At 35.9% G+C, this 13,711-nt stretch overlaps 1 protein-coding gene across 1 annotated transcript in view; it reads left to right on the top strand.

Moving 5' to 3' along the window:
- The window catches only part of LUZP2 (leucine zipper protein 2), a 500,071-nt gene that overhangs the window by 471,655 nt on the left and 14,705 nt on the right, over positions 1 to 13,711 (top strand). The window contains exon 10 of the mRNA XM_045066118.1: positions 4,028 to 4,120. Coding sequence (XP_044922053.1) covers positions 4,028 to 4,120 — 93 coding nt within the window. The remainder of the gene's footprint in view (positions 1 to 4,027; positions 4,121 to 13,711) is intronic.

Genomic DNA, 13,711 nt, shown 5'->3' with positions numbered 1-13,711 from the left:
AAAACCTCAAACATTAAAAGGTATTAATATGCTATACATTTACATTTTTAGGAACATATTGAATATCTACCCTAAAATGTAATCTCCATCACTGGTGAATCTGTTATTATTCCTTTGAATAATACTCCTTTGTTATTTATTCTGGGTTCTGTTTCCTTTCTGTTAGTTTCCATGGTAAACCTCTATCTCAGCCCTTATGTTTTGCTATCAGTTTTATTTTATTGATTTGACTCCCTGTATCAACCAGGTCTCTGATTACATTCAACCGACACTGACCCTTACCAGATTAAATGAAGGGACTTTATTCATATAACATCAGGAGCTCCTAGTACCAAGGAAAAGATAGAAATAACACACTTGGAAATGGGCAGAAACAAAGGCTGCTTCAGAAGACTGCACGTATGAACCATAAGGAAGGGTTGTATTATAGAAGCAACTTGGACAAGGCACCCTAACAGAATTAACCATGGTACCTAACCATTTATGGCCTCCTCTTAATGTAATCAATATTCCAAGAATGGAGGTATCATGATCTGACTTGGGTCATGTGCCAATATCAGAGGGGTCAAGGAATTTGACACATAAAACAGTACTTTGGAAACACCATACCATGAAAGAGGCAACCCTCCAGAATGAAATCAGGAGCTATTAGGAAAGTCGAAGATACAATGACGATTAATGAGGAGCAAATGATAGCTCTTTGAGATCAAGAACTATGTTTTAGTTTTAGTGTTTGATCTCAGTTCAAAACACACGACTTTTACAGAGTGGATGCACAATTAGTGTTGACTCATGCTGCTAGAAGGAATTCCGATTGCCACGTTTTGGAAAGATTTCTCTTACCATAAATATAGCCATTCCTCTTGATTTAGTTTTGGTCCTTAATTATTAGTTTCCTTTAGTCCTAAGAAATAGATCTTAAATAAATGATGAAAGGAAAAACAAAACTTACTGAGTACAAAATATGTACTGGCTCCAAATGAATAAGGCACGATATCTTTCCTTCATGGGTTCCCAGCTTATAAAGAGTCAGATACTTAAACGAGTGATGAGTGTGATATGAGCTATCCTGCAGACTGGTACCAAGAAGACTGATAGTCTTCATCATATTATAACCTGAAATTCAGAACCACTGAAGTCTTTAACTGAAATACACATTTTTGCAAGGTCATTCTATGAAATACTATTTAGACATGTAAAGGATGCTTATAGCCTTATGTCTGTCTCTAGGTAGATAAAACATTCATGTGTGTATAAAAACAGAAGAAAGTATGTCATGAGCACTGTAATTGTGACTCTATAAATATCCGTGAGGATATGGGCAAAGACTGAAAGACAATATTGAGAAGTCAAAATAATTACTGCTAGAATGATGAATGACTTTTGTGTTTCAGTTTCCTTTAATGCTATTATACACTAAATAAATTTTCAGAGGGATTTTGGGGCTGTTTGCTCAGTGATTTGGCTGTTTTAACAGAAACAAAACCTACTAAAATTACTCCAAGCCTGTTAATGGGATTTCTTCTGTCTTTTTGCAGTTGGGGTTCTTTCTCTGATTGCTGGAAGAGACTTTCCCTCACTGCTAGCATTTATGTATTACCCCTGCACTTTTTAACCTATTTCTTCTAACTATCTGTAATTTGTAGGTTATAGGAAGTCCAGTAGATTTTAGCTGGATTAAATGGCTGTTTTGATTCATGTTAATATATTTAACATGGCTATTGAGTAGTGTCTAGCTATTTAAGAGTCACAAGGGCTTTAAATTCTCTATTAGCAATACACAAATAATCCTCTTTGCTGTGAACCTGCCTTTTCTCTAGGTTTCTCTATTTCTATAGAATTTTTCAGTTTTGTAGGTTCTAATCTTTGCTCGCAACAAAGAGCAATCTCTTTTTGATTGCCAGAATTAATACTTTAGTTCAGCCTTTGTTACCATCTACTTGATCAATGTTTATTGTTTCTTTCTTGATATCCACCCCCTAATTTTCCTCTGTTCCATTTTTGCCTTTATAGTGCTGCTATATCACCCTAACAGAGGCTCTAGCCATGTCATATGCCTGCGTTAAAATATCCAGCGGACTCTTATTTGGCTACTAAATTTAAACACATACTTTGATGCTTGATTTTGGAATTGTCTTCCTACTTTGTAGCATTTTTCTTGAGCATTTTTTCTCATGTTGACTCTATTGCTACCCTGTAAACCAACAGGGAAAAAAAAAAAACAACCCAGCTGAATATTCTTTCTACCTATCTTTGCTTATACTCTTCCCTTCACCTAGGATGCTCTCACTCACTCTTGTCTTAATCACTCACAGGCCCATTTTAAAGCTCGCCTTTTCCATCAAGCCCTTTATAATTATCCTAAATGGATTTAACTTCCATTCTCTCCAAATACATACAGTTTTGTTTGTGCCCTCTTTTATTAATCTGCTTTATCTTGGGGCTACTGGTGTGAATAAAAATCAGAATGGATAAATTCTAGGAAGGCAAAAACCACACCTTTCTCAACTCTTTATATTCAACAACAATATCTAATACAGAGTACTGGCTTGTTCAAAGGCATTTTGTTTTCCTGTCTAAATTTCTTACTCTTACAGAAGGTAGAGAGGGGAGATCAGAAGACAGGGGTCTTAAGCAAGGAAGAATGCGAGAGAAAAAGGGACTAAGAGAGGGGGAAATACTTAGTGCCTTCTGGAACTCATACAATGAAGCTGAACTCCTTTACGTATATAGCAAAAAAAAAAAATTGTATGTAGTTGTTTATCAATTATTATATGTAAAGCCTAGCATTTGAGTAACTTAATATAGGAACTATTTTAGTCAACTAAAGTGCTTGATTTTCTATTATTTCTCTAAGATGCTACTAGCTTTATGGATTTTTTTACATGTAATATTCTACTAGTTTTATGAGATATCTTTGCTTTTTGTTTTTATCAAAGTATTATTTGTAGGACTGTATTATTTGTAAGACTGTTCCCCTGCAAAGGAATATAACTACCTATGGAAAACCAGGTCAGCATTGTGTAAAAGTAGCACAAACAATATCTGAGCGGTTTAGGTACTTTGATCAGACCATAGTCTTGTCTTTGTCTTCCTGGGTCCCCAGTGGTTAGAAACCCCTTTTCTTCCTCGTCTATGATCCACTGAGATCATGGTTTCAGATCCAAGCACATTAGCATTCACAGAGTTTAGTTTTTGTCTATCCTACAATAGTAACCTCACAGATTGATGTGCCTAACAGCATGTTCAAATCAGCTTTGCCCAAGAAACACACATTTCAGTAGATAATCTTAGCCAGCCTATGGGGATATTTACATATATTAATTATGCATACTCTTCCCTGGCCAGCACCTGAAAAACTGCCTTAAAAATTTTTTTTTTAGGGACACTTGGGTGACTCTGAGTTAAGTACCTGACTTCAATTCAGCTCAGGTCATGATCTCAGGGTCCTGGGATCAATCCCAGCATAGGACTCCCTGCTCAGCAGGGGGTCTGCCTGTCCCTCTGCCCCTCACCCCACTCATACTCTCTATCTCTTGAATAGATAAATGTTTAAAAAAGATTTAGTGTTCCTAAAGAGATGACTCTTAGGATAATATTTAAGGTTTCCAGGCTTCATTAGTTAGTTAGCATTGAAGTAAATAATCCTCTGTGTATATTACAGTGAGCTGTTATAAAGTCTTCTCCTTCTGATTGAGAATATGAAGTGTACACTTTTATTTCTCAGATATACTTGGACTTAAAATATGAGAAAAGACAGGATTCCAGCTCCTTGTGGAAATAGTGAACTTAAGACTTATTATGCAAGAAGTATTTCCAGTGGGAAAATAATGCCATTGGACCTCACTAATACAAAACAGAACAGAACTTATTTTATGCACTTTCAAAATTATGAATTTTTGAGTATGTATATATACAAATTCCATTGTATTCATTGTCCTTGAGTCTGATGTTGCCATTGTACCATATTTTACAAGTCACATTGATCTCTTGGTTGAACCTGTTTCTCGCTCTCTCTTTTCTCTAGCCTGAACAAACCATTCTTGGAAGGACTGAGAGCTCTCAAGCTGAGACAACAAAGGAAGAAAATTCGAACAACACTGAGTGCAATTCTCAAAATGTAAGAATAACTTAAAATGATTTTCATAGCAATCAACAGGAAAATAAGGGCATACGAATTTTAACAATTCTAGTTCATGCCACCATCGAATATTCTATATGTGATACCTACTAGCTAAACATTATACTTTAAAATTTGAAAAAACAAGTGTTCTTGGGATGTCCATGAAGTAGGTGTTCTGTTAGGAAAGGTAACCAGACTCTTTGGAGTGCTCTGAAATTGAGTTGTCAGAGAGGTAAGAAAGCCAAGAGGGTAACCACATGCCCAACAAAGACTTCCGGCTACAGCAAAGAAAATAAGGTAGAACAGACGCATAAGTTAATGGATTCTGTCCTTTTTTCTTTTTATTGGCCGCCAAAGAGAATTTAGAAATATGAATTTCTCAACAATTTTGCCTTCAAATCTTTGTATATTTGAACATGTAACAATTTAGAGCATAATAAAATTAATGAGAAGTAAAAATGAAAATCTCTGTGACATACTTGCAGATGAAGAACTCAGGAAGGCTTTTGGTAGGAAGGAACATTTTACTAAAGGCAAATAGGTCTCTGACAGTGTGAGTAAATGTGCAGAGACAAGAAACCATCAATAAAATGACTAGAGAAGAGAGTGCAGGAAGTAGTGGTATATATGCCTAAAAGGATAATTTGGGACTTAAATATGAAAGACCCTGGATTCCCAAGATAAAGAGTTTGGTCTGAGTTAAGGTTATAGTTGAGGTTTTCAAATGTTTATAACCAATTAACTTATGAGATCATAGGGTTAATTTGAAGGAGAATGTTTTTATTTCTTGATATATTTTCTTAAAACTACCAAAAAGTCATTTTGCAACATAGACATATACCAAATCATTATACTGTACGCTTAAAACTGGGTTGTATCTTAATTGTGTATCACTTTAAAAAAAAAAAAAAAAGGAAGAAAATTAAAGAATTTTAGAAGCCACACCCGTGTAAGTAATGTTGAGTCTTATCCTTAGAAGTACCCACTTTGAGCTCTTAGATTAAGAGTAATTCAGTGGCCTTATTCCTGCCTCTGTACTGATCACAAGCATATGTGCCTTGAACAAACTGTTCTTGTAATGAGGTGCTGGAAGCATCTAAAAGGGCAAAAGAGCTGGGACTTCACCAAGCTCACCAAACAAACAAACAAGATATTCCCCTGCCTGGAGACAAAGCTGAAAAGTTCTATGGGTTTTGCCAAAAGGATTCCCAAAGCGAAGTTCTGATATACTTTTCTTATCAGGAGTGAAGTCTGCTGAAAATCATAAATTGTTGGTTGTTTGCTTGTTTGACTCTCCTTCTACTTTTATTGTCGTTTTTTGTCCCTAATAATTCCTTCTCCTTCAATAAGTCTCATAAGCAGCTGCTACCTTGTTGCAGGTCCCAATCTGGGTCCATTAAAAAATCTGCCTCCCCCTGCACCAAGGTGAATGCTCTCACTCTAACATGACCTCTGTCTAGATCTTAGTCTTTTGAGTTTCTAGTTCTAAGAAGCTACACTTTGTCTTGCAGAGAGTGCTCAGTATTCATAGGTTAAGGACTCAATTACATTTCAAGTCTGTGAGAGTAAGAGATGAGGGAAAGACACCAGATGTAAGCAGTAGGAACTGGTATGAACATCAATTTTCAAATTTTAGAGCTACAGTTCTTAGCTGTCCTCAAAATAGCATCACCTGGAGAGTTCTTAAAAAATACACCGATGCCCAACTGATGCTGGAAAAATTAACTCAACATCTTGGCGTGTGGGATCTAGACATTAGCTGTATTTATGTTTTCTATTACTCCAGGTGATTCTACTATGTGGTTGAGTTTTACTGACAATATATTTCACATGTAAATGATAGTAAAAATCATGTGGAAGCTTTTAAAAATTAGGATTCTGAAAAATTCTTCAAGAAATTATAAATGAATAGGACTAAATGAAACCTCTATTTTTTTCTTTTTTGACATGGACCTGGTAAGCCTCTTCCCAACCCAGGTGATTCTGAGGTGGATGGTTTGTGAGCCATAATTTGAAAAACTTTGGTTTAGATAAGATATAATCGTTTCAGTATATTGTTTAGTAATGGATTTTCTGCTACTCCTACTCTCTTATATTTACATTTTAAAGAGGGAGCTGCCTAAATTAGACTCATAATGGTAATATTAAAAACTGTGTATGACTTTTGATAGTGTGTAGGAGAGATCCATTGAAAAACCATTTATTATGTAACCATATACAAGACCAGTGTTGATATAAGACTGTGGAATCGATCAGAAAGCTGTTATGTGATTTTATCCACTGCTAAGCTCCCCATGAGAACTCTAGTGGACCATCATCACCCCAACTACAGTAACCAGAGTATGATTAATTTTAAGCATGGAGAACTTAGTTCCTTTCCAGGATTCCCTAGTGTTAAGACCAATTCTGCTGATATCTCAACTTACAGAAAGAAAGCAGGAAAATCTTTTTTTTTTTTTTTTTAGATTTTATTTATGTATTTGAGAGAAAGAGAGAGCAACAGAGAGAGCACATGCAGAGGGAGAGGCAGAGGGAGAGGGATAAGCAGATTCCCCACTGAGCTGGGAGCCTGACATGGGGCTCCATCCTAGGACCTGGAGATCTCACGACCTGAGCTGAAGGCAGACCATCAGAACCACCCAGGCACCCCAAAGCAGGAGCATCTTTGGATCTATGAAAACTGCTGTTATTCAGCTTGTCTAAAATCACTCAGAATATTCTCATTTGTGTTTAATGCCATGAAATGTGGTTGCTTCCATTTTAATACAACAACGTGAAAATACCTTCAACTTCACTTTAACAAGCTGCAGACTCAGCTTGGGCTGCTTTAATTGAATGTCCAAATGAGGTATCCAAACATAGTTTCATAAAATAAAAGCAAAATAAATTTACCGTTTTCTGAAAAAGGGATTAGTGCATTTTCTGTTGTAGGAAAGATAGTTATATTAGAATTATGGCCTCCTTATTGTCTTTATTTGGAGATTAAGTATGGTGTAAAGTGATGTGTATGGGTGCCAAATTGACAAGGGGTAAATTTGTGATGGTTAAGTTTATGCATCAACATGCTCAGAAGAGCTGGTAAAGCATTATTTCTAGATGTTTTTGATGGGTGTTCGCATAAGAGATTCACATGAAATCAGTAGACTAAGTAATTTAATTGGATTGGATAGGAATTTTCTAATCCCTTGAGGACCCACATAGAACAGAATGGTGGAAGAAGGGTGAATTCTTTCTCTCTTTGAGTTGGGATATGCATCTTCTGTGGCTGCACCTTCTGAGAGCTGTTGGTACTTTGGCCTTCCAACTTGGGGACTCAACCAGCAGCATACCCCCCACTTTTCCTCAATTTTCAGGTCTTTGGCCTCAGCTCATCATCAGCTCCCCTGGTTCTCAATACTTAAGATATGGATTGAATTATATCACCCAGTTTCCTGATTCTCCAGCTTGCACAGGACATAGCATGACATATCTCAGTCTCCATAATTGCACGAACCAATTCCCATAATAAATCCCTTCTTATATATGTATGTGTATATCCTATTGTTTTTTTTTCCTCTGGAGTACACTGACTAATACAATCATTTTTCCATATTTGTATTCTGCATACTTTGGGTATATTTTGAAATAATTGACATCTGCATCTTATGGAAGAGGGTTTTTTTAAATCAAATTAATCAATGCAACTTAAATTTTATACAGTGAAAGTAGATGGTAGTTGTTAAGGTAAATTTTCATATTACTGGCCTTAATTGGCAAAATTATAGTTGGCAGTTTTATTCCCATTTCTTTTTTTTTTAATTTGTTTTTCTACTCTGTGAAATTAAAAAACCTAGAAACTACCAAATGAGAACATTTAAAAAGTAATGAAAGTATGAAAAAATAAAGTATGGTGTAAAGTGAATATACTGAATAAAGCCAGTAACAGAAATAGTTGAGAGAAGGAAACCAACAGAACATCAAACTGAGAAATCCAAAGGCCTTTGTGATCAAGTGAAGATACACAAGTAAAGACAAAAGTCTAATAGGGACGCTGACTTTCATGTTAATTAATTAAGGCAATTATATTGTTGTTCTCAGATAAAATACAGGAGGAAAAATTGTATGAGTTAATTTTTGTCCATTTACTTCTAAACAGAAGAGGTTCATGCTCTCCTAATAACTAGAATGAACAAAAATGTACATTAGAGCTTATTTGTAAAACAATGATCATTTAAAAAAGCTTTGCTTGAGCTGTAATTTGCATGCAAAAAAATCACACATCTTTAAAAAGATTTCTTTATTTTAGAGAGAGAGAGAGCATACATGTGTGAGTTGGGGAGAGGGAGAGAGAGGGAGAGAATCTTCAATCAGACTCCCCTCTGAGCGAGGATCCTGTCTCATTCATGACCCATGAGGTCAGGACCTGAGCTGAAACTACAAGTCACAAACTTAATTGACTGAACCACCCACTTGCCCCCCAAACCACACATTTTTAAGCATATATTTAAGTTATTCATGAACTTGATTGAGTCGTGCAGCTGTTAGCACAATCCAGCTCTAGAACATGTCCATCACCCTAGTAAGATCCCCATGCCTTTTTACAGTTCATCTCTATTCTCACCCTCAGCCCAGACAGACACTAACCTAGTTTCTATCTGTGTAGATTTGCCTCTTTATAAATTTTATATAAGTTCATCATATAACAGGGATTGGTTAGCATCTCATTTCCTTCACATAGTGTAAGGATTTGGAGACTCCTCCATGTCATAACACGTATCAAGAGTTTGTTTCTTTCTGTTGCTGAATAGGATCCATTATGGGACTGTACCACATTTTCTTTATCCACTCATCAGTTGATACCTTTTGGGTTGTTTCTACTTTTTGGTTATTTTGAATAATGACACTGTGAACATTGACATAAACATCATTGTGTGAACATGAGTTTTCATTTATCTTGAGTAGATCCCTAGAAACAGAATGGGATATGATAAATTTTTTCCTGACTTTTTAAGAAACAAATGGTTTTCCGAAGTGTCTGCACTGTAAATGCAGTGTTTGCATTTATTACCTAATCTCCCTCTGCACTTTCTCCTCTCCCTGCTCATGCCCCCCCCTAAATAAATAAATAAAATCTTAAAAACAATTTGTTATAATGAATATATTCTCTCTATTGAATGGCTTTGGCACATTTGTCAAAAATAATTGATGACAAATCTGAATTCCCTTCTCTACTTCAATTGTTTCATTGATCTATATGTCTACCCTTAAGCCTGTACCATACTTTTCTCAATTACTGTAGCTTTATGGCAAGTTTGAGATTGGAAAGTTAAACTCCCTTTACTTTGTTCTTGTCTTCAATATTGCTTTGGCTATTTTTAATATCTTCCATTTCCTTGTTAATGTTAAGTTCAGCTTTTTAATTTTAATTTAAAAAAAAACTGTTGGGATTTTGACAGAATTTGCATTGAACCTATAGATTAATTTGGGGAGAATTATTGTCTTACAATATTGATTCTTCCAATATATAAACATTGGTTATCTCTTCATTTACTTACATCTTTTAAAATCTCCTCAGAAATATTTTGCAGATTTTCAGTGTATAAGCCTTGGGTGACCTGGGTGGCTCAGTGGGTTAAGCCTCTGCCTTCAGCTCAGGTCATGATCCCAGGGTCCTGGGATCGAGCCCCACATCAGGCTCTCTGCTCCACAAGGGGCCTGCTTCCTCCCTCTCTCTCTCTGCTTGTCTCTCTGCCTACTTGTGATATCTCTCTCTCTCTGTCAAATAAATAAATAAAACCTTTAAAAAAAATTCAGTGTATAAGCCTTGCACTTCATTTTCTTTATTCCTAATTTTTAAATTCCTTTTGATGTTATTATGAGTGGAGTTGTTTTCTTAATTTTATTTCCAGACTGTTAATTGCTAACATTTAGATGGGATTAATTTTTTGTATATTTATCTTGTAACAGATTAGAGTTTCAAGTGACCATGAGCTCCAACTCAAACTGAGGTGACATTTGCAAAACAACTACATGAAGTTGCAGTATTAATTTCAAATAATTGTAATGCTATATCCAGAATAAGGAAGAGAAATCCCTTATCTGATTTTACTTTATCAGCCAAGACTGATAAAGCATGTTCCATTCTAGAAATGACACTGTTAAGCTCAACAACAACAAATGACATGTGTCTACTAGAGCTTGAGGGGAAAAGCTCAAGAGGAGATTTGGTATATAATGTTGATCAGTTTCATTTCTGTTTCAACCAGTTACCTGATGTGTAGCCATGACTGCTTAGCCCCTTTGAGGCTCATTTTCCTCCTCTGATGGAGGGAGATAAATGTTGCCTAACTTGTATAACTTGTTAAAGGTTCCAGTGAGATAGTCCAGCTTAACACCTAGTTTATCATGGACACATAGCAGGTCCTCAATAATTATCACTACCCATTCCTTTATGCAAAGCTATGCCTTTCACTTAAAACCTCAATAAATATTTTTGAATTGTATATTTTAGTCAATTTCTCAAAAGAAATAAAACTATAATGTGAAATAGGAGCAGTCTTGTTCAGTGTCACTCTCCAGGGCAGAACCAGATGTTGCCAGTGAAAACAGCTATAAGGAGAATATTTCAATCAAATATAAAAGTGAACTCTTAATGAAAAGTATAAGAACACAGAATCAGTCACTGAAAGACAGTGTGTTATATGACTGAATAACAAAAAACCGGGGCGCCTGGCTGGAACAGTCAGTTGGGCATCTGACTCTTGTTTTCCACTTGGGTCATGATCTCAGACTTATGGTATCCAGCACTCCATCAGGAGCTGTGTTCAGTGCGGAGTCTACTTAAGATTGTCTCTCCCTCTCCTTCTTACCTCCTCCCTACCACCACTGGCTATCTCTCTCCCTCAAACAAATAAATAAATAAATCTTTAAAAAAATAATGAAAAACAACTGTTCTGGATGTACTTAGGAAATGAAGACTAGTATGGAGGAAAAGAGCTATCATGTGAGCATCTCGTTCAATTCCAGGATTCTTTGATCATCAGCAACCTCATTGAGAGCTGATGAGAGAACATACAATCTCTTGGGAAAAAATAGCAGAAGAGATACATTTTGATTCCTATTGGTAGATCTGATACTAAACAATATAGTAGAGAAAACCTTGAAATTATAAAAAACCTAGATTTTAATGCCAACTTTCCTATTTTCTAACACTTTTGGCAAGTGATTTTATAATCTAGATCCCTTATCTATATAATGTAGATCAATGATTTTCAAACTTTTGCATGACTATGATTTACCAGGTCAGCTGGTAAAAGTGCTTGTGGTCAAGCTTCATTCCCATCGATTATTAATTAGTAGATCTGGGGCACAGCCCAGGAGTGTGTATTGTTCTAATTAATTTACCTAGATTTTCTTCTGTCAAAATTTCCTGGCAAACGTTCTGAGAAAATTTGATGTTGGCCTCTTACAGGTTTGTCGTGATAATTGTATATGATATGAAATTAAATACACAGTATTCAGTTACATAAACCCTTATTAGTTCATTCTTAAAAAGATGCTTCATAATTTAAATATCTGAGATCTTCATATTTTCAATGTCAAGATCCCAAACTTGGAATTGGAGATTATACATTTTCTTAGATATCTTGTGGGTTCATTCCATATCCTGCCCTATGCAAGCCAGAAAGGGTCACCTTGGAAAATGCCCTTTGGATTTTTTGCCTTCTGCCTTTGTTTTAGTAGACTTAGAAAATTTTAAGTAGGTCACCAAAGTCTTAATATCATATTGGACTATCAGTTTGGTGTGTGTTTAAATTATTTTGAAAAAGGCTTTACTTAAGTGATAATAATAAAGACACACGGGGAAAGCAAAGGATGTACCTGCTCCATCCCACTTATCTGAAGTTTGCCAATGAGTCTCATATTGTTTAATAGCAAATCAAGAATTAAAAACATTGCACATTCAATTTTAATTTTCATTTAGGAATTAAGACTTAATGCTAATGCAAATGTGTTTCACAATATTTGTGACTCCTATAGGTGGCAAACATTTAATTATTTTTAATGTGCTGAGAAAATGAAAAGCAGAATAGTTTGTTTAGCATCGAGAGAACAAGCTCTCTTTCTTCCTATCACACCTGCTTGCAAGTCCCTCACCAAAGGGAGTTTCTTTAACAGCAAGTATTAACTAGGGAAATGAGAGGGGGAAATGTGCAGAAAATAAATCTTAGAGCTGTGAGTAGAAAATGATGCCAGCTTTTTTTTTAATGCTAAAACAATTTTGGTAGATATTTAACAAATCCTAGTTTGCTGTTATATCCAGTATTCATTGTGTAGTATTTGATGGACCTGATGAGTGGTTGGAAGATGCTGCACTAACAAAATTTTCTAAGCAAGACATGGCCTGCTATAATTCGGCTTAGAGACTACACAACAAACATTATCATTCTGGGTTACATTTCATCAGACATCTGAAGAGGTTGGCTTCATACAAGGATTTGTTACTGTGCTAGGGTGGTTCCTTCCAGAAGGGACAGTCATGCCTCCAGATAAAGTAGAATGGTACATAGTTTCATAAGGTCTTCATAACAGATTTCTGTTTTGCTCGTTAGGTATAAATCTCCATGTTACCCTACTATAGCTTCGATTTAAAGTTGCAAGAATGTGAACTGAAGTGTCAGTTCTTATCAGAAATTGCATAGAAAGCATAATAACAATGGTTAACTTAGTAATGACTCCTGGGTACCTGGGTGGCTCATTCAGTTAAACACCTGCCTTAGCTCAGGTCATGATGTCGGGGTCCTGGGATTGGGCCCCATGTCAGACTCTCTGCTCAGCAGGAATCTGCTTCTTCTCTCCCGTTACGCCTCCCAAACCCTGCTTGTGCATGTGTTCTCTCCCTCGCTCGCTCTCACTCACTTTCTCACTCTTTCTTTCTCAATTGCTCTCCCTGTATCTCAAATAAATGGGTAAAATCTTTAAAAAGTAATAATTCTTTGATTCCCCCTGTCTTCCCTGAAAACACCAAATGGCTTTCTCTTCTTGGTTCCCGTAGTGCTTGGTTTATACATGTATTTCATCCTGTATTGCAGTCCAGTTTGCATGTTGAATATTTGCACAGAGTTCATATTTTGCATTCGATAATAAATAATTTCAGGACAGAAACTATAAATTGGTATTTTCTTCAGGACCAAGCAAAATGCTCATTTAGTAGGTATATATTAATATTTCTCTAAAACATCCAAAATTATGAAATTAGACAAGGCTGTGGTTTTCAAAAGCTTAGCTATTTCATAAATAGTGGGGCGACTGGATGGGTCAGTCAATTAAGTGGCTCCTTTGCCTCAGGTCATGATCCCAAGGTCCTGGGGTCAAGCCCCCCATCAGGCTCCCTGCTAGGTGGAAGTCTGCTTCTCCCTCTCCCACTTCCCCTGCTTGTGTTCCTTCTCTTGCTGTGTTGCTCTCTGTCAAATGAATAAAAATAGGTCTGAAAAATAAGTAAATAAATAAAGTACTAAATAATCCTTCTGGAATAAATATGACAAATTTACCATTATTAGTGTAGACAAATTTATTATTATTAGTGCAGAAAGGTGGCATCACAGAAAA

Source organism: Mustela putorius, unplaced genomic scaffold (genome assembly GCF_011764305.1).
Source record: "Mustela putorius furo isolate JIRA1106 unplaced genomic scaffold, ASM1176430v1.1 tig00003859_pilon_pilon_pilon, whole genome shotgun sequence".
Taxonomy (NCBI): domain Eukaryota; kingdom Metazoa; phylum Chordata; class Mammalia; order Carnivora; family Mustelidae; genus Mustela; species Mustela putorius.
This window is presented reverse-complemented; position numbering and strand designations above follow the sequence as displayed.